This window comes from Hetaerina americana, unplaced genomic scaffold (genome assembly GCF_022747635.1).
Source record: "Hetaerina americana unplaced genomic scaffold, ioHetAmer1.1.p SCAF_7, whole genome shotgun sequence".
Lineage (NCBI taxonomy): Eukaryota > Metazoa > Arthropoda > Insecta > Odonata > Calopterygidae > Hetaerina > Hetaerina americana.
The window spans coordinates 87,444,703-87,467,264 of record NW_027287316.1 but is presented as its reverse complement, the minus strand read 5'-3'; the positions used below and the strand labels follow the sequence as shown (position 1 = coordinate 87,467,264).

The 22,562-nt window shown below is 40.9% G+C and overlaps 1 protein-coding gene across 1 annotated transcript; it reads right to left on the bottom strand.

Moving 5' to 3' along the window:
* Positions 1 to 203: 203 nt before the first annotated feature.
* Positions 204 to 19,776, bottom strand: LOC139696908 (parathyroid hormone/parathyroid hormone-related peptide receptor-like). Its single transcript, XM_071595789.1, has 9 exons — positions 19,639 to 19,776; positions 17,040 to 17,134; positions 16,727 to 16,892; positions 12,097 to 12,256; positions 8,233 to 8,363; positions 7,929 to 8,020; positions 4,468 to 4,612; positions 281 to 534; positions 204 to 225 (listed from the first exon to the last, which is right to left on the bottom strand). Exons 1-9 carry the CDS (start codon positions 19,774 to 19,776, stop codon positions 204 to 206), a joined length of 1,203 nt encoding a protein of 400 aa, XP_071451890.1.
* Positions 19,777 to 22,562: the final 2,786 nt, after the last annotated feature.

The following is a 22,562-nucleotide window of genomic DNA, read 5'->3' as shown; positions in this document are numbered from 1 at the left end:
GTTGTTGCCCCCTCCCGTCGGCGGCCCCCCGTAGTCCAGCGAGCAGTGAGTGGTGCGGCACGAGTAGGACACCGCAGAAGGGCAGGGGGGCGACGACGACCCCTTGACCCTTGGTCCCAGCCCCAGGCGACTCCTCCAGCTCCTCCTCGAGGACACGCCCCTTCGACTCCCGAGCACCCCAACGCCACCTCCGTCCGCCTTCCTCAGGCTCCAGCACCCCCTCGCCTTCTCGGCGGGAGCAGAAGCAGTGGCTGTGCAGGGCGCGGAGGCCCTGCCGCACCTCATGGCGCGCACCGGCTGCTGGGGGCCGGCCGGCCTGGGGTTGACGGTGGCGGCCCGGCCCAAGTCGCGGGACTTGCGAGGGAAGGCGAGGAGGGCGCGGGAGGTCCGGCGGCTGCTGCTGCCGGCGTCCGCCGAGGAGAGCCACCACTGCCCCCGGCCGTCCTTCTCCTTGCGGTGGTGCAGCCAGATCTTGTTCATCTCCGCCCTCACCTCGCCGTTCATGAAGCAGTAGAGGGTGGCCACGAATGACCCCTGCGATGGGTGGGGGGGGGGACCAGAAGCGCAAATTGAAGGGGCGAAACGCGACTGATTTTAGCACACTGCTAGAGGTAGACTTTGGATGGACCCTCGGACATAATCGGGCTAATACTTCCTCCTGAGGAAGAAGGGACCATTTGGTCTCAATCTATCCTTCATTCCATCCATCTTACTCCTGCCCCTTCCTCCCTTGCCTCACCTTCTCCCCTCTATCGCAATCTTCAACGTCCCATCGCCAATGAAAGTGCTCTGAATCCATCTTACCTGACTCCTTTTGACTTCACCCAACAATCACCCCTCCTCCCCCACCATACCCAGTATTTATTAATTCGTCACAATGGAGATATGAACGTAAATATAAAAGAAATATCAATGTGGCAATGATGTATGAACATTGATCGTTTGGTTTGCTATACTGTGAGAGCTTAGAAGAGGGGAGGGCGTAAGGCAAGCGAGGCAGGGTTAGGAAAAGGGTATGGATGTTGGATGGAATGAAGGGAGATAGAAAGGATGTGGAATTGAAGAAGGGTTTATTATGATGTTGGGTGTCAGGCATTGTCTTCTTAGGTGGGACCAAGAAATGCAGGTGTATACAGTCCCTGTCCATCCAGAAAACCTACCTTTAACAGTAGATAAACCAATAATAATGTAGCCGTGTCAGCAGTGTTAGTTCTTGAGAAAAAAGAGAGAATAATTCTATTCTGGGTGCATTCAGCTTTTTCAATCTGAGTGGAGTTTTCCCCTTTTTATTTTGGGTAATCCGTGCTGTAGGAGCTCCCTCTCTTTTTTTGCTACAATTTTGGCTGTTGTTTACAATAGCCGTCTACCAGTCAGGGTAGACTCTAGTCAGACACAGGGACTGTCACATCCCTAAACCCCACCTGGCACCCTATTGAATGATACAACACCCTGTAATGAAGCAAACCCCTGTGAATTTCCATGTGCCCTCTTCATTTCAAGGCCTAGGTCTTGAATTAAAAAGGCAAAAAAATAGTTTATGGGATAAAGAAGTGTATGAGAAAATACCAAGTGCTTTGCCTCAATATGAACAGTTTCCACCAAGTGAAGCCTGAAAGTACCCAGAGAAACCCCCTGGATCACAAAACATGATTCCTCAGCTCCTAATGCATAGTCTACTCTCCAACATGCCTACTACCTTCCCCTGACTCAGCCCTCATCTTTCCCACATCTATTGCCATGTGTGTACACCACATCTATGCCACTCAACCATTGCCACTCAGAATGCTTTGTATCACATTTTCCTACCTTTTTTGATGCCTCATTTGTTTGCTGACTATGTCCATTTTACTGCTCCCCTTCTCCTTCACACCCACATCTCAAAAGCCTTCAATCTACACTTCTCCCCTTGTCTCTTCATCCAAATTTTGGAGTCGTACAATAGCCCTCCCCATAGTAGGTTATTAATAGTCTTTTTCTTTAAGTGTTTGCTTAAAATCCGTTTAAACATTACCTTCTTTTGGTATCTTCTTTTAATATCCTCTCTACTTTGAATGTCTTCTTCTATTAATTAATATCCTACTGCACTCATTTACAGCTGATTTTCCAATTTTGTAGGAATAGAAATTAACAGTAATTGATTGAAGTATTCTGGAAAATTACCCTTCTCCACAATCTATGACCAAGCTCATAGATTGTGGAGAAGGGCTCAACTCTTCCTTTAACCATTTTCCAACCTTTTGAGTACTTCTGCATTTATCAACAGCCACAGCCATTCTCCGTTTCATTTTCTGCTATGATCTCTACGTCTACCAATCAACTCTGTCTGGGTCTAGTCTGTCTAGTCTCCATATTACTCCATATCTTATTCTCTTTCTACATCTAAAACTTATGGCCTAATATTTATACCGTTTAGTTCTCCTGTTATTATGTTTATGCCTGCATTATGTTTTACCAGCTTTCCTGAATTTCTTCCGGCTCCAATGATTATGTTCCAGCCATATCTCTATCGGTTTTCATCAATTGCCTCATCCTGACAGTGCTTTCAACATCATATACAATGGACATATTTCACCCTTCCTTTGTAAACTTTCAAATCCTCACATTGTATCATCCACCATGCTTAGTTTGGCCAATTAGATTTCTGTATCAGTGTTGTCCCTCTATACTTTCTTTCTCTTAGGGGATCGAAATGGTGCGGGGGCTAATGTACTGGCTTCCCACCCAGGGGGCGCAGGTTCAAATCCTGGCGGTGTTGAATATTTTTCAGAGGTATCCCGATCCCTACTTGAGGTGCTTTGTGGAGGGCACTTTGAGTGAGTACGCCGTCCGTCGGATGGGACGTTAAGCCGCGGACCCCTTGGTGCCTTTCGTAAGGAGTAGGCTAATGCCGACGCCGGGTTTCTCTCCACCCTTCATCCTTTCCTGTCCATCCCCTATGGCGCAAATGACCTCAGCTGTCGGTCGCCTCCCCTTAAAACTACTACTACTACTACTTTCTTTCTCTTTATTCTTACACAAAGGAAAACTTGTTTACATTCCTCCATTTACTTCTTTCATTTCGTATGGTACTAATTATCTTGTTTGAATTCAATGACTCTCAAAATTTCTGTACCTGTTGTTTCATCTGCAGCTTTTTCTATCACTTTTTTTGTCCTCCCATGTTTTAATCCACTGTGTGCATCACCTATTCTTTGGTAAGGAGCCTTTTATCTTGACTCTCCTTTCGTTCCAAGTGAAGCTTCTGCATTCTATTTCCTTATTCTTCATTCATTACCCATTCGCCACCCACTTAAATTTAATGTTCATTATTATTATCATGATCACCGATTATAGCTTGGAGACACATGAATTCCCAGGTAATTGTCTAAATTGACGAAGCACTTCCAAAATCAATGCGTAATTACTACCCTCTGGGTCATGGTAGTCTAGGGGTAGAGGGTTGGACTACTGACTGGAGGGCCCAGGTTTGATTTTTGGGCAAGCATTCCTGGACACCTGCAGCTACACCCAAGCTATATGTGATTTTGCAGGTGGCAGATCTTCCTGGGAAACCAACCTAAACAGGGAAAGGAACTGCCCCCCTGACCCTGATGCATGAATTTCACATGCCCTAGGACATAGTACTGGGTGAACTCTATCATCACCAACCAAACTGACCTTAGGGTTGATTACTGTGATTCTGGTTTTTTCAATTATTTCCCTGTGCCTAGCATCATTTTCCACATATACCTACAATTTACTGTGGTTTTTAAACCAGGTGTTAGTCACATTTGCTCTGGCAGAACTCACCGCTTTCCTCCAATATTTTCCCTGTTCCCAACAAGGGACTCCATTCCCTCCTTCCCATCTCTTTCTTCACCAAACACCACGTTCTTATTCCCAGTTTCAAATCAAGTGTTTCCTTTCATAAACAGCAGAAATCATCTCCCCTAGTTCCTCACAAACACCCTCTATTTATTTCTCCCTGTGATCACTTCATGACCTGATTAAGAACCAAGTTTAGTAAAACTCCTTTAATTGTTACAAATGATCTTCTATCGCTCAAATGCGCCATGCTTACTACTCTTCTTCCTAACCTTGGCACAATATCTCTGATACCCCTCATAGGCTCTTTCCCTCTCATCTCTCTATTATTTTGCAACCATTGCTCCAATGACCTCCTTCACACATTGCATTTTGCTTTGCACAACCATAAAGTATCTATAATTCCTCTCCCTATTTCTGTTTGATGTTTCTGGAGTTCCTTATACTCAATTTGGAAAAATCCCAACATTCCTAAGTGGAAGTGCCCTAGGAGTAGGCCGCAAAGGAAAAAGGCTTTGGCTCCCCACTGCCAGACGTGCTCTGCCCCCCCCCTCCCTCCCTCTCTTCTCCTCCTATCTCCTTTCCCTCCCTTCTGTACAATTCATCACCACAAAATTTATGACAGCCATACATTATATTTCATAGCAGGTGGCATATGAGTACCTGGAAGGAAGCGAAGAACTGATCGCAGAAGAGCCAAATGATCTCCACCACGTAGTTGGTGCCCATGGAGTAGGACATGCCCAGGAAGAGGGTGTAGTGGACACCAAATAGTGGCACCAGGACCAGGGTAGATTTGGCCCAGCGCCTAGAAATTAAAGAGAAAGAGAGAGAGAGAGAGAGAGAGAGAGAGACGATTGAGATGCATTTGTGAACAAGATAAAAATTTCATTTGTGTATTTATATTTTTTATTATTTAGTATTTTTAGTATTCTACAAACCACTGCTAGGGTGTGTGGCAGGAGGCGAATACACATGAGACTTATTTTTACGCGAATATTTTTATCTCTACCATGGTCAGACAACGTTATTCTGATCCATTATCATTCATGGAAAAAACAACATCTTCAATCTATCTGTTCTGCACTTATTTCCACTAATTTTACAAACATGATCTCGCTTATCATAGTATGATGAGGGTAACAATACATTTTCAACATCATTGTGAAAGAGACATCCTTCCAATTAATTTAATTCTGTAATTTAAACTTCATTCCATTGAGAGATTCCCAGCCTATCTGCTCTAATATTTTGATATGCTATTCAGTTTGTCGTAACAATGTTTTAAATATCTAGTGCCTCTATGCTGCACGAGATTCAATATGGCAATCAATCCAACTTTGTGAGGATCCAATAATATACTTGCAGCATATTTTAAATGAGGCCTAACCAGCAAAAGAAAACATTTAATCACATTTATCCTCAGCACTTCTAATAAATCTTAATTTTTTGTTAGCTTGTCCACATATTCCCCATATGTGTTTCACCCAGGAGAGATTGTGAGTTAGGGTGACGCCTAGGTATTTCATTGGTTCTACACATTCCATTTCCTGTTCCCAATGCAGTAGGCGTATGGGAGGGAATTGCACTTTTTCCAAATATTCATCCTTGCACACCATTTTAAGTTTAATTCTAATCGCCAAGTGTTGCACCAGCATTGTATAGCATCACTACTCTTTGTGCCCGACCATTCAAAAAGTTTTTAATCCAACCCCGGATATTTTTATGCATGCAATATGCTTCAAGCTTTGCAAGTTGTTTACTATGAGGTGCTATGTCGAAGGCTTTCTTGAAATCTAGAAAACCGCATCCAATGGAAAATTGCTCTCTCCCAAAGTAAGAATATTATAAACAAACAGTGCAAGTTGTCTCTTGCGGCATCTACCATTTGGGAAACCGTGCTTATTTTTCATCAATAACTTCTAAACATCATGGTGTTTCACCGTCCAACTAGCAACTAATTGTTCCATGACCTTGCATGATATGGATGTGACCTTTAATGATTCAGTTTTCCCCTGTCCTTTTTTAAAAATAGGTGTTACATTACCCGTTTCCCAATCACTGGGAATTTTTGATCTACTACTGATTTCTTAAATATGATTTCTAGATACAGTAAAATTTCCAATGCTAGTTCCTTCAATATATGAGTGGGTATTTGATCAGGCCCAGAGGATTTATTAGGCTTAACATTTTTCAGCAAATGTTTTATCCCATTATATTAGATTTCAATTTTGGGCATTGGGCACAATTTGGTAAGCTATAGGAAGCATTTGGTCAGACATGGGTGAAGGTGCTTTGAAAGAAGGGTTTCAATAAGTTGGCTTATTCCAAACTACTGGTTGCTCTTTCCTCATCATTGATTTTGAGTGAATTAACTTTTGACTTATTTTCCTGAACCTCTTTGATGTGCGACCAAAATGCTTTCTGAGATTCCTTCTTGGTATTCACCGTATATATCTTGTAATCATAAGTGATTTCATTCCTTATTTTGCTAGGAATATCATCCCGAATATTTTCCATCTTGGCATGACATAGCCTTTGACATGGTAATGCTTTTCTTACATCCATTATGTGCCATCTAGGTTCCATGCTTTCTTTTTAAAATTTACAGGGAATGAACTTGTTGACTACTGAGCTCGTGACCCCAAGGAAGTGATTTCACATATTCTCAGTATTTCGGTTATCACTATCTTTCTTATAATTTTCAAATTGACTCAGTAGCATGCATGCTACTGAGTTAGTGCATTATAGTCCCCTCCTTTCAACAGGTAAATTTTTCTGTCATGCTTCTCATTTTGGGCCCCAAAGAGGGAAAACTTAGCGTTTACTGCCCTGTGGTCACTAAATCCTTTTATAGTTTCTATACTTAAGACTTTTTCAGGCTTGTTGATTGCTAATAAATCAAGAATATTATTGCAGCTGAAGAAGTTAGTGAAGGGACAATTTAATGCATGGAGCTCAACATAAAGGAATTTAATAATGACTTGCAGATATACCTTTACTCCCATTGTAAAACTATATATGCTCCAATCAATAGATGGGTTGTTGAAATATCTACGGATTATAATGTTGGGATCATTGTATTGGGATAAGAAACTTTTGATTCACAGAGCTAGATCTAGTATTGAGTTATCTTTGTCATCTGGCAGTCTGTAAAATGCCATGCAATATATATAGAGCAGTTTATTGGAGAATATTAGGCGTCTTCAGAATTGGGATGCATGAATGTTGCTTTAGAAGGCCAAGAAGGATGATTGTTGGTTATTTCTATAGGGAAGGGAAATAGTATCCATAGTTAACTTAAACAGTAGAATACAAGAAAAATATAAACAAAAGAAAGGAATGGAACTGAAGATTATGGAAACACTCCTACAAGGCATACGGATCAATGTGTAGTGATGAACAATCATTTCCATGGGCCTACGGGCACCCATCTGAGCTGAGCATTGGAGAAAGGAGAACTCATATTGAATGTTGTCATTCAATGGCCAGAAGGCACTCTGATCTCTCAGAGTAAAACTGTTGCAGCTGAAGTATGTGTCAGCCATTGAGTGCCAACACAACAAATGAATTCGCCTTTGTATGTTTCACTGAATGTAGGTGGCTTCATACAGATTTTCAGAAATGCTAAATACATGGATTAAATGTATCTTGTACAACAGTGAAAAAATCATAGCTGAAACAGGGATGCCATTTAAATATGGTCACTATGAATTCAATGGTATGAATTGAATATTTAATGAACATTTTCTAACATTAACGTAAATAATTTCTTTAAATCAACCACCACTCTGTTTAGTGACCTCTACCATCATGCACTGAATGCCATAAAAACTATGAAATCACCAAAAGATATTCACCTATAAAGCTGTTCAATGGATTATTTATTTTTTTGACATGGAATAAAATGAAAATAGATGGCTTAATGGCATGCAGAAGTTAGATTTGGTAGGAGTGCAGATTTTTCAAAAAAATAGAAGAATAATGACATCAATTTGCCATAAAATTTAAGTGAGAAACTCTGCAAACTATCACCAAACTACTCTAAGAGTTTTAATTGATAAGATAATGCAAATACTATTGTGAAACTAAGAGTTAGAAAGTGTTAGCGATAGCATGCATACCTGTACCTGTATTTTCTCGTTTCTTCGCAAATTGATGACTGAAGTTTGAGAAGTAGGACTCGCACTATATTTACAAATAGTACGAAATTGATCTGCAAATGAATGAAACAGCCTTTAGTAAAACTAATTCCCTCTGCTGTGAGTTTAAACTTTTAAGCATCTTTTTGATTAATGTAGAAGTTTTCAATTTATGATGCAAAATAAGTACAATATTTCCACCAACAATATGCTTTCCAGTTTAAATTCACTTATCGATAATAACAGAACTTGAACTTATATCAGCATCAAGGATGAAAAGACTCACCAGAATAGTGGCAACAATCGGAACACGGATTACAAGGAAGAGCCACGGGTTGTCATGCGTTGTCCAGCAATACGTATCCTCCAGTGCTGCCCTCAATGCAACCCATGGGACAATGACTAGGACTGGTAGCCCTGATAATCAAAATTAAAAAAAATCATATTTTCACTAGCCATATTTTGCTGACTAATAAATATGATATATTTTCACACAAAGTATGTCTCAAATAGCTGAAATTCATGTAAATGAATGTCTCTTGCTTTCATTAAGTATTTTTTTCATACAGGGATGGAATATACTACCAGCATTCTTTGGTAAAAGTGGTGGTGGCATCAGATTATTTTAAATGCTGGTTTGCAAGGCATGATTGGCTTTTAGTGTCTAGTACAATATTTGGATATTTTGAATATTAAGGCAGTGGCCAAACCATATAAAGCTAAAGACGTGTCTGGTCCAAGGCTGATTGTTAGATTAAAATCTAATTATAATCTCACATTTACCATGGCCAGAGAATACTAGTAATTGAATGTTGTGCTGAATAATTATAATTAATATTAGAAATACCGATGGTATTATATATTAAATTTCCTAATAGAATTCAAGCTGTTAAATAAAGATATACTTACAAACTCAGAACATTATCATACTTTGTTAAATCTGTTGCTGAGTTGAATTTTATTCTTTTATTCAATATTTTATGATTACAAATATATTGCTATTTAGTATTATAAAACATGATTTGTCCGTTTTTGTTTTATGTTCAATGTTGTGCGAAGATAACACAAATATTTAACTCAGCTCTGCTCTGTTCTCATCAAATGCACTATGCTTTTAAAAATATTGAAACACTGAAATAAATTTGAAATCACATTAAATTAAACCACATTAGGGTTTGTTTTACATGTGGTTTCCCAGGGAAATTTTAGTGTCCAAAAAATTACACAGCTTGGGTGAATTGCTGAGGGTAGCAAGAGGGATCCGGGCAGGTTTGAACCAATGAATTTATGGTACTTAGATCAGCATTGTAATTGACTCAGGGCTACTGCTTGCCACACTAATTCTAATTATGGGTTGTAATTTAGAAAGAAATTAGGTCTTAAGATAGGACCACAATGAATAAGATGAAGACATCATCAATCTATTTGGCTTCTTAATCAGCTCAAGAAAAATTTGGAATTCCGATTGTCAGGCTCATTAACATTTTAATATGTGATAAAGCGAATGTGTTGGTTCTCATGTTTGATAGGAAGGTAATTCAATCCAAAAGCTAACAAGAAAGTTAAAACTCATACATTGATATTTTGGTCAATGTGAGTCACCAATGGTTGAGAGGGGATAAGTCAGAAGTATTGACTTGGGAAGAGATCATTGCAGATCATCACCACCTGAAGTCAAGTCAATTAATGTCTGACTTCCATCTTGATCTCTTGGGATCAAGTTGGCTCTTCTCATACAATAATAATAATAATAATAATAATAATAATACTTTATTCATTTTAAAAATGGTACAACCATATTAAATGTCGTCAATCATAATATTACTTAATATATAAACATAAGTTCTTAAATGTGATGAAGATTGTCACAAAAGAATTCATCCAATGAGTAAAGTGGGTGAGCAAGTAACCAGGTATATACCCTATTCTTGAAACTCTGGATACCATCTGATTTCAACTGAGTAGGCAGATAGTTATACAGTCGTATGTTCATATTGTGAAATGTGTTGTAAGTTGATGACAATCTACAATAAGTAGTATTTAGATTCGATTTACCTCTTGTGGAATAGTTATGGAGGTTGGATCTTAATTGGTAAGTTTCTAGATTAACTTTCACATGAATCAGAGCCTTAAAGATATACAAACAAAATACAGTCATGATTCTATACCTAATAAAAAAAGGTTTGCAGGAATCACGTGGTGGTATATTAGCAAGAGAGCGAATAGCTCTCTTTTGCAGTAGCAAAATTTGTTTAACATGAGGGGAATGACCCCATAACTCAACACCATAATTCAAATGACATTGAAAGAAGGCATGGTAAAGTGTTAAACGATACTCATTTGAAATGATAAAGTTGAGCTTTCTTAACATATAAACAGCTTTACTAAGTTTATTACAGGTCTGACTGATGTGAGTCTCCCAATTAAGTTTTGTATCAATATAAATTCCTAGTATTTCAGCAGTTTCAATATCAGTTGTTTTTGATTTAAGACTGCACACAATATGCTGAGTTTTGTTAGTATTTAATTGTAAATGATTAACATCAAACCATTCCTTAGCCTGTTTTTGGGTAGGGCTAGATCGTAACTTTGCATCTTCTGGATGTTGACACTTTTGTACAAAAGTAGTGTCATCAGCATATAAAACAGATCTAGGTTTCATATTACAGGGCAAATCATTAATCATGATAATGAAAAGTACTGGGCCAAGCACAGAGCCCTGTGGTACACCACATTTTACTTTAAGAGCTGCAGACCGACAGCCATCAAGTTCAACCAATTGGTGGCGATCATCCAAATATGACTTCATTAGTTTCAGTGCAACTCCCTTAATACCATAATATTCTAGCTTTGTTAGTAATATTGAATGATTAACACAGTCGAAGGCCTTACTAAGATCACATAGTGTCACTGAGACTGATTCCTTTTCTTCAAATGCATTAATGACATAATTAACTATGGACTCTACTGCCAAAATTGTAGATTTCCCAGATCGAAAGCCGTACTGGGATTTGGAAAAGAGATTATTTAACTCAAAAAAATTACATATTTGATCTTTCATAATAGCTTCAAAAATTTTACCAAAAACGGGGACTATGGAAATGGGGCGGTAGTTAGCTAAATCATCTTTATCACCTTTCTTATAGACAGGTACTGTTTTGGAATATTTTAGAGCTGTTGGAAAATCTCCTGTCTCAAAACATAAATTGACTAACATTGCTAATGGTTCCGCAATGAGCACAATAATGTCCTTTATTAGGGAGTTAGAAAGACCATAAATATCCTTACTGTTGGATTTTTTAAATTTTTTAACAGTCGATATAATATCAAGTGGAGTAACAAAATTCCATTTAAAATTTAAATTATTCGGAGGAAGATTTTGCAGCATATTACCAATATTGGCAGCATCAACTTTTCGAGAGAACAAATTGTCTTCAACAGCTTTTAAGAAAAAATTATTTACAGCATCTGGGGTGAAAGGAAGATTTTCTTTTCCATTACCATGACCAACTTCTTGATTGATTACACTCCATGCTGCCTTTTGTTTATTTTTTGCATTCAATATAAAATCCTTGTAAGCATTATTTTTTGCACACCTAACTAAATTATAATAATCTCTTTTGTATTTCAAGTAGGCCTCTTTGTCATGCCGGCTTCCACTGGTTTTGTAAGAGTGATAGTAACTAAGTAAATCATTTCTAAGAGCTAATAACTCCCCAGTATACCAGAGATTTTTTTTATTTTTAGTGGGGATAGAGTTTAGAATTTTTTTAGGAAAGCATTGCTCAAAAATGCCTAGGAAATTACCTAAAAAACTTGAGAAACATGTTTGTTCTACAGAGTCTGTGCAAAAACCATGCCAATCAATACAAGATAGAAGCAGTTGGAAACTCTCTAAACCTTCTATTATTATAGGCCTCACAATGGCTGTGATGGCCACCAATGTGGCTCAAGATCTCAACACAGGAGTTTAAAATATTCCTCCTGGTTCATGGAATGAAATACCTTCCAACAAGTGAAAAAATAAGTGAGTGATCATATGTTGTATTTATGAGCGTGGAGATGGACTTTGTTCCGATCAGTTCCTTCTCTTGATTAGTATTTTCCTTAAATTTCATCCGTGCTCATTATCACTGCCTATGGTTCTCACCCCAGCCGATGATGACATAGAGTGTGATGGCACTTGTGTCCGAAAATAGAGCAAGGAATATGAGATTGTGGAGATAAAGCCCTTCCATGAGCACCCATGAGTAGTTCGCCATGATGAAAAACTCCCATAGGCCAATCACCAGCTTGCATTCCCAGCCGTGCTAGAAATAAACGACATGAGGACTAGTTAGTCAAGGAAAAACAGATGAAAATATTGCTACAGATGCCTGAAATGCCTTTGATATATCAGATAAACCCTTTGGTTTAATCTGCTGTCAAAACACACATGTGGAGTTAAACAATGAACATGCGAAAATTCCATTTCAATTTTTCCCAAACTTTGAGATTTTGCAATCAATGCAAAGAAATTTGATACAAAAAATTAATTTAAAAAAAACAGGCATAGATATAATATTGGGCCGGCATTTTAGCAATTTCGGATACCGAATGTTGAAATATTTTGAAAGCTCAAGTGAAAGTGAAACATTTGAATAGGAACTTATGTCACTTAATGAATTACATTGGAAACAGGAGCTCTTATTATTATTTTATGCTCATTCCAGACATTCATTTGAAAATCCATTTAATAAGAAACTTGTAAGATTTCAGAGAATTATTATTCTGTGGCATATTAGATATATCTTTTCCCTTTTCTTTCACAACAGATCATTGAAACCGCCATGAAGGTAGTGGCACCCTGATTTAACAGGTAAATTGTAAAAAAAATCAACCTAGATAATTTAAATAAGTTTTTATTTCTGAAAAGTAAATTTAATACCGTTTTATTTTCATTACGTTTTGAAAAATATTTCATCCAGGTGACGAATTTGGTGAGCGATGCAAACATTGAGTTGTCAAAAAAAGGTTTTCGAAAACTCTTCTCAGCATATCTTGCGTTATTCCAGCGATGACATCTGCAATTGCCTCGTTAAGAGCTTTCAAGGCCCTTGGTCGAACTTTGTAAACCTCAGCTTTGAGATACCCCCAAAGAAAAAAATCACACGGGCTCAAATCCTGGGAGCGAGCGAGGGGGCATTGGAACATCCCCTCGCAGGGAGATCAGGGAAATTGTTCTGGCAGGATTTGGCGTGAAAGACGGGTGCCATGAGCCGTGGCACCATTTTGTTGAAACGAAAAGGCTTCAGTGTCGTATTCCTCGCCATACTCTTCCAGTTTGGGGAGTTAAAAATATCTCAGAATCTCACAATAGCGCACAGAGTTCACATTAATAGTTGAACCTCGAGATTCAAAAAAGTAAGTCCCAATAATGGCCATGGAGGACACAGCGCACCAAACTCACTTTTGGGGCTATAAAGGGGTGTTAGGTGAAGTTTGCGAGGGTTGTCAGTCGCCCAGTAACGAAATTATTGCTTATTTACTGAGCCGGAGAGGTGAAAAATGCGCTTCATCGCTAGACCACAGAATATTGCCGCGTTGCATAGAGGGTAAGATGTATTGCAAGCATCTGTACGTTTCACTCAGTCTTCTGAACTCAATTCTTGAACAATTATCATCTTGTAGGGGTGTAAGTAAAGGTCAGGGGGTAAAATTCACCCTGCGGTTCTGTGCGATATTCCAAGAGTAAGCAGCATGTATCCGCGCACAGCGCGATGGAGAGGTAAAATTAAAGGTATTTTCATAAAGTAAGATCAAATTGAAATTTGAGCAAAGGCGTCCATTGGTTTTACATCCCACCCTACGGACGGCTTAATCCTCTCAAGGAGTTCTTCACTTAGGAGTGAGAAGGGATGGCGATACTATCACTGAAGACATTCGAACCCGGTGTACCAGTCTCCACGCCAACCCTATCCCCGAATTTGGATGTACTAACGCCTGCCTGGTTCTCCTTCCCCGCGAATAACTGAACCCCGAATGACAGTGACCAGTCCGCGGTGCCATCTTTATTTATAAAAAGTTCATTTGCTGAAGTAAAACTGAAAATACGGGATAGGTATTTGTCAGAGTTCCTTTTAAGCATAATGAAGCCATTTCTTCAACGTAATCCTACAGTGCTCTCCCTTCAGTCATTCCTTGCTCACTAAAATCTATTACTCTACCTCACACCCGTTTCCCTCTCCGTCCTACACTGTATTCCAATCCCCCATCACTATTAAGTACATTCTTACAGAAACATGTGATTGAATCAATTAATTACCTGCTAGCATGCTCATCTGAATAATGACCAAGTTCGCTGTTCCAGTTTTTACTTCTACAAATAATGCTAGTACTTTTAGTCCATCCTTCACCCGCTCTATGCGCTCGCACCAACATCCTTCTTACATGCATGTACTGCTGCTAGCCCTCGCTGCCCCTACCCCTATTTGCTGCTCATTTCCTACTCTGTGATCAGTGGCAGTAATCCTGCTACCCTTCCGTATCGCCTCACGCAACCCTAATACAAGGTGTGATCAACAAAAGACAGGAATGGTTTTATAACTTGTTTATTTCGACGGATACAGCTTAATCGAACTGGTAACCCTCAAAGTACATGCCTTGGCTGACGACGCACCTTTGCCAACGTTTCATCCGGCTCTCGAACCCTGCCTGGTAAGCCGCCGTAGGGATCCTCTTCAGGTCCGCCGTGCAATTAGTTTTAATGTCCGCAATAGGGTTGAATCGGCGCCATTTCAAGATTAATTTTAACTTTGGAAACAAAAAGAAGGTTTTAAGAAACTCTGGGTGGGCATTGGCTCGATCCAGGAGCCCCTGACAAATGTCCACATGTTTTTGTCTCTGTTCATCAGTCAGCACCCGCGGGACGAATTTTAATGCGACGCGCGCCACGCCCAAAATGTCTGCCAAAATTGCCTGACAGGATCCAAAAATAATGTTCACTTCCTCGGCTATCTCCCTAAAAATTAAACGGCGATTTACCCGCACCAAATCGTTCACCAATGTGACTTGGTTGGGGTCTGTCGAAGTGGAAAGCCACCCCGTTCGCGAATCTTCATCTGTGTAGGTTCTGCTCGATTTAAAAAGACTGCACCACTGAAAACACTGGCTTTGACTCATAGCTTCATTAACAAAGGCTTGCTGAATCATTTTAAGTGTCTCCATAGCACTTTTGCTACGTTTTAAACAAAATTTCAAGCACACACGCTGTTCCTCTAGCCCCTTCATTGCTGCCGTTGCACGCGGCGACGAACAGGTTAAGACACGTACCGCTGCTGCTGCGTAACGTCTACACGTAAACAAATGCAACACCTCTCGTTTTAGTCGTCAGATGTGCCGCTAGATGGCGCACTGTGTCTCTGCTAGATCCGTTGAACGATTTGCGTAGAATAAAATCAGTCCGGTCTTTTTTGATCACACCTCGTACAGAGACATACGAAGGCGGTTCAATAAGTACCCGTGCTTGACGACAAAGGGCGTTCCTGAGGGAAGTCTATGTTATCATCGAGTGTTGCCATATATAGAACGACGGTAAAACAAATTTCAGACTGATTTAAAGGTTGGTTTGTATTTGGCAGCCATTCGAGTAAGACGTGTTTCGTGATTTTGGCTAAGATGGAAAAAGAGCAGTATCGTTCGGTAATTCACTTTTTGTTTTTGGATGGGAAGGCATGCAAGGAGATAAATGCAAAGTTGGATGCCGTTTATGAGGACACTTCGCGATCTATGACCACCGTTAGATATTGGTTCAACGAATTTAAACGTGGGCGAACATCTGTTTTTGATGAGGAGCGACCAGGACGCCCAGCAGACGTGGTTGTCGAGGAAATCATTCAAAAAGTCCACGCCATGATTCTCGCCGATCGACAAACGAAAGTGCGCGAAGTAGCAGAGGCCGTGGGAGTGTCGACCGGAACGGCAATTAATATTTTACATCATAAGTTGGCGATGACAAAATTGTCGGCCCGATGGGTGCCGCGATTGCTCACGGTGGAAAACAAGCTGATCCGGAGTTGTCGCCGCCAAACTGCATTAACTACGTTATGAATTGCTGCCGCACCCCCCGAATTCACCCGATCTGGCTCCCTGCGACTTTTTCTTATTCCCTAACATGAAGAAATGGCTCGCGGGGAAAAATATTTAGCTCAAACGAGGAAGTTATCGCCTAGACAGAGGCGTATTTTGGCGAGTTCGACAAATCCTATTTTTTAGAGGGGTTAAAAAAATGGCCGTAACGTCGGAAAAAGTGTATCTTTCTGAAAGGGGACAATTTTGAATAATATAAAAAATGTTTTTGAAAAAATGGTTTCTTCATTTCAAACACAGGTACTTATTGAACCGCCCTCGCATATTTTCCAGCTTCATGTTTTCTCAGTCCTTGCAATTCCAGAAAAAGTCAGCCGGTCGGCCCAACTGCTATGATTTTGGGTTTTGGTGGCCGATTTACGAGTGGTGACCCACAAACAAACTCGAACTGAACTCAGGACCTAAAGGGACATCGTAATTCTCTTCGTGTGCCTTCGCTCGAAATTCACTCCACCCAATTTTTAATACCTTTGGTAACTTCTCCCGAACACTTAAGGAAATCGAGCGATTACCAGGGTTCTCAATAGGCATTTACGCGCTTCTTTCCCGGCCGAGTGCGTGCGTCCACCCAGACGCGCACGGATACTCCCTGGGGGTGCTGCGCCCACGTGGCCTCCCTTCGCCTTCAGAACGAGAGAGCATCGGATGCTCACCTGATCAGGCGAGAGGATGGTGCCCTCTGGGCTCTCCAGGAAGGCGCTCGAGGACATGTCCACGCCCTCGATGAACAGCTTGTCCTTGAGCAGGGACATGAAGGCGCGCATCATGAAGGAGGCGAACAGGTGCATGTGGAGCATGTTGCGCGGGCAGCGCAGTTTCCTATTCATTTGTTTGTTCGTAGAAAATAGAACGAAGTTATCGTTAAACAGTTGGTGAACCCGATCATGCAGCCTCGAGGCCCAGCTTCACCTCTGAAACTAGCTCATTTGAAATTGTTTAGAGCGATAGTCTCAGCATTCAACTTACTTTATGGAAGCCATGATGAGGAATGCAACCACCAGCGTGATAAGGGAGACGCTGTATCCGACCCTCGACATAGTCTTCACCATCGGTATCCAGTGCTGCAATTTTCGAAGAAACTGCATTACAAACGAAAGAGAACGGAGATTTCCCTCTCAAATGAGTAAGGCTGTTTGCATTGAAAGCAAAACTCAATCCTTTGATGAAGAAATTAGTTTCGCAAAATGAACATTAGGAATTTTAAAAGGTGTATCATCAAAAGCAAACATTTTACATTGAAACAATATCCGCATGATATCACTTAATATCAATTTATAGCCGACAGAAATAATTTGCAGCAATGGTCATTGGAGTGCTGAAGCCCCTTCAATGGAAATTTAATGAAGACGTTCCATGGATTAGTTATCAATCGAGTAGCCACTTCATGCTATTAATTTTATTCAAACGTATATTTGTCATAATTTCTACACATTTCGTTAAGGAATATTAAATTGACGGTATAATGTGTTAATTTGTGGATAATACAATAAACAGAACTTCAAAATATTCATTTGTTTGTATGACCACCTTGGATTTATTAGAAAAGATATGCTGAATGAAAAAGGTTGAATTGCAATTTATATACGCAACAATAAATGTTTTAATTCAATCTCATCAAAGTTTCATGAGAAGAGGGTTCATTTATGCAGAAGGGTTGGGTATGAGGGTCCCCTCGGAATTGAGTTTCGCATTCAGTTGGAATGGTAAGGTGGGACCAGCCGCCAACCTTCCGGCTCCAAAGGGGTTTTCTTCAGAAAACGGAGGCCATTTGTTTTTTTGTTGAAATTCTCTATATTTTCGCACTATAACGCCAAATTTAAACTAAAATACAGAGGATTGAACAAATAAATGTCTAGCATTATACGCCAGAATATTTAAGCCCCCTCTAGCATGTCGTTGGCGCCACTGAAATTCCTCATAGTAGTAGTAGTTTTGAGGGGAGGCGACCGACAGCTGAGGTCATTTGCGCCATAGGGGATGGACAGGAAAGGATGAAGGGTGGAGAGAAACCCGGCGTCGGCATTAGCCTACTCTTTGCGAAAGGCGCCAAGGGGTCCGCGGCTTAACGTCCCATCCGACGGACGGCGTACTCACCCAAAGTGCCCTCCACAAAGCACCTCAAGTAGGGATCGAGATACCTCTGAAAAATATTCAACACCGCCGGGATTTGAACCCGCGCCCTCAGGGTGGGAAGCCAGTACGTGAGCCCCCGCACCATCTCGATCCCCAAATTCCTCATACACGGGACTCCCGAAGCCCTTCGACGCCATTAGTGTGCGCCCCCATTCGCCGGGTCTTGATTATTTACCCTTTTATTTACGGGCAATGCATTTAATTCTAGCCTTGATTTGAACTTTTACGATTTGCCCAACAGATATCATAACATCCCTAGACGGATGGATTCGTAAGATCCTTAAGTGCCATTATCATACATTGTATCCTGTAAGCCACCGCTAGGGTGTGTGGCGGGGGGTGATTACACACCAGACTACTTTTGACCCAAAATACTCTTCCCCCTAGTACGGTCGGATAGCGTTATTCTGATCCCTTACCGCCCGTGGGAAAATATACATTTTGAATCAACCCGTACTTAATCTCTCTAATTTTACCCACAAATTCCATCCCACCGAAGTACGATGGGAGCAAAAATACATTTTCAACATCACTGCCCAAGCGACCGCCGTCCAATCAATGCAAGAGCTTCAATCTGTAATTTAACCTTCGCTCCATCGAGTGATTCCCGGATTGGCTGCTCTAATCTTTTGGATCAGCTACTAAGTTTACCATAAGAACGTGCTGCAAATCTAGCTCCTCTACGCTGCTCGCGATCCAATTCGGCAATCAATCCAACTTCATGAGGATCCCATATATTTGCAGCATTTTCGAAGTGAGGCCTAACCACCGACAGATAACACGTCTCTCTGATCTTTTCATCACATTTACGTAGTACTCTTCCAATAAATCCTATTTTTTGTCAGCTTGTCCACAAATTCCCCCTGGTATGTGTTTCACCCAGGAGAGAGGTCGTGAGTTAGGGTAACGCCAGAGGTATTTAACTGAATGTACACATTCCATTTTGGCGTTCACAATGCAGTCGGCGTTCTGGAGGGCATTGCTCTTCTTACAAAAATTCATCACTAGTTACTCTTTTTAAAATTAATTCTATATGCCAAGTGTCGCACCAGTGTTGTATAGCATTAAGTTCATCTGAAAAAGCTGCTACGTCCTTAGGACCACGGGTATCTCTGGAAACCCTTGCGTCGTCTGTAAATAAACTTATCCAACTATTAATCATGGGGTCAATTACGCAATGTATAAAAGTTCATATTTCATTAATTTACGTAGAAAAGGGCAATGGAAAAGACGTAAACATTCAATATTGGGCGTTATATTGTTTAATTCTCTGTAGTGCTGTTTAAGATTTGCCTTCTCGCACTTAAATATGAATGCTTTTAAAAAGTAACAAATGTCGTCCGCTTTCTGAACAAGCCCCGATTCGAGGAATGACGGTGAGACGGTAAGTCTATGGGAAGGAACAAATGAGTGCGTTAATGCGTGCACTGACTTCGAGGGAGACGTTGGCCTCGAGTGGATGGAAGGGCACCAAGATGGTGGAGATGAAGTTGGGCGGCGCGCACTGAGTGTAGTTGGTCCAGGTGGCGTTGGGGTCATCCGGCCGAGGCTGCCAGCCGCCGACCTCCATGCACTGCCGCGTTGCGTTGGCCTGGAGACGAGGGCGCGGGAAGGGATGGCAATTAGCAGGTGTTTATTGCAGTGGGAAAATATGGCCCCCAAAAACAGAGTCACAGCTGATGGATCACATAAGTTAATGTAAATATGTTTAATATAACACCCAGTTCAATGAAGATAAGACGACAAAATAACTCTATAAATACCCGACACTTGATTCCATAAATTTATGAATGTTGGGATGTGGGCGCGAAGAAGAATCGAGGGAGTGGTGGGCGTGGTTTGAGGGAAAGAGAGAGAGAGAAAGTTGCCGGGATAAATTTGGAGAATGAAGGGAATATTTGGAAAAAATGGGACGCTAAGGAGATATGATATGGGGAGGGTGTGAGTCAAGCGATAGGGAGGAGGGAGAGGATTTACGGAGAAGGCTGGACGGATTTAACGGAGGCAGGAGGAATGCGCAGTTGGAGAATGGTTTGGAAGGGTATCACGCGGTGATTATCTCCCACGGAAAAGTTAATGCACTAAATGAGCGATGATGGATGGGTCAGCGGGCTGGAATATGAGGCGAACTTTGCCTCCCACAGAAGAGTCTGTCTAAAATACGTGTGATTCCAGGATTAAGCGACCGGCACAACACTTTTGAGAGAAGCGGCGAGTGCATCGGTTGTTGCACTGTGCATTGAACCGAGTCAACTTGAAGTCCGGCTCACGTTCAATGGACGAGAGAGCGGAACTTAAGAAGATTATAACAGCCCACATCCTCAGAGCCCTAGGCCTACGTTTAAACCTCAACTCCATGGGTTTGGACCCCAAGCCCAAAAGCCCTCCCCAACATCGCATCCCTTTCCCTCCTTCTTGACGTGAGAAGTCTTCACTCACTCTCAACCGTTTGCTTCGTGGCACGTGATTCATCAACATGAATCGAATGAGCCATTTGCCTTTCATGGAAAGCACGCGAATGCTCTCTGTCGGCCCTTGGCGACCTCTCCAATGACAAACGCCGCCCATCCTCACCACTCCGGATTTTTTAAACTTGGCTCGCCGGTTTTCACATTTCATTTTTACATTCGCAACCGATTGAGAAATAGTAAAAATATTTATTTTTTCTCTTTCCAGGGAATACTTACGGTGCCATGAGAACCTTGAAAATGATTATCCGCGTTCGAATTGGGCATGTTTTTTAATTGAATCAAGTCTGAAAAGCTCCCAGTAATTTCGTTTCATTTCCATGGATTTAAATTTAAAATTTTTTTATCATAATTACATGAAATCTTGGAGAACGATAACGTTTTATTGGTTCGGGTAATGGTTGAGAAATTTGGAATTATTTGATAAATCAAAGGAGTGCGGTCATTAATTCTATAAAATCGTGAACATTTAGCTATTATTTAACTATAGCATTTCACACTTAACACTTGCGGTCATAGGGATATCCAAAATAATTGACGTAGATAATTTCATGAGCTGTTAATTTAACATCGTCGTTTGTTTGAGGTTTGCGGACAAACCGGTCATGGGCCCGATTTCAGCGACTAAATATTGACTCTCAATCGGTCTGGAAATGGACTGGCCTATTTGGAAAATGACCCTGCACGATTTCTCCAAACTCCCAGCCAGCGCCTGGTTTCCATTTGGCTTTCATTATTTGGCTGCATCATCTCGACTGAGAGTATCCAGCGATTCCAAATCATTCCGATTCATATTGTCTGCTGCAGCAGAAGTCATCGCCCGCGCCGCGAGGCATTACGGATGGAAAAGAGAGTGGGGAGTTGTTTAGTCAGCTCATAATTTCATCTTACTTTGAGACGATTATTGGAGGGGGCTTTAATAAATACCACTCGAAGAATTATTTTTAAAATTAGTGATACCCTTAAAGTTATAATTATTACGTTTCCATAGCATAATTGGATTTCACTCCGCGTCAACATACTTAAGTTTAATGCAGAAATTTTACACATTATAAAATTCATTCGCCTCGACCGGGAATCGAACCCGAATACCCTCGATTTCCGACCGAATGCTTTAACTATTTGAGCCACCGGGGCGTACTTAACTTAATGGGCTCTGCAGCACTTGGTCAGAAATCGAGGGGATTCGGGTTCGATTCCCGGTCGAGGAGAATGATTTTTAAAATTTGTGAAATTTCTGCATTTTCATGATTTGATCAGCGAGAGGTATATCGGTCGTGGCATATCCCGCAGATCTTTGAAAACTTTGAATATGCCATGCGCGATTGCGTCGGGCCAATTAGTAAGAGGCACTAGAACAACCTTGATTAACGATGTTTAGTCTTTAATGATTACAAATCAGGTGAGTCTGATGGGTTAAGTATTTTCATTAAAAAAGGCTATACATGGAAATTTCCTTTTCCGTCAGAGAACAAGGCTCGAAAGCCACAAAAATATTTTCACGAGGAAAAATAATTGTTTCGCATTCAGAAAATCAGTAACCACTAAATATGTAAATGACTTTGGGTTCAAGAACTAAGTTGACCTCGCATGCAATCGCATTTTGGTCCTGAGTTAAATTCAAATAACCGCGGGAGATACCGCCACAGTGACATTTAACAGAGTCATCTGCTAAAATGCATTAATATGCCCACATTTCAAAGTGTGCAAATCATTCTGAAGGCGAGGCGAGTTAGCTCGGCAATGTAATGCAGAACTGGTTAATGTAATCCCCCCGCAGTTGCCGTCTCTGATGACGTCAAATACGGCATGAGCGAAAATAAGAAAACAATATGAAGTTTCAAACAGCGCAGGGAATGTATTCCAAAAGCAACAAACAGATTTCAGA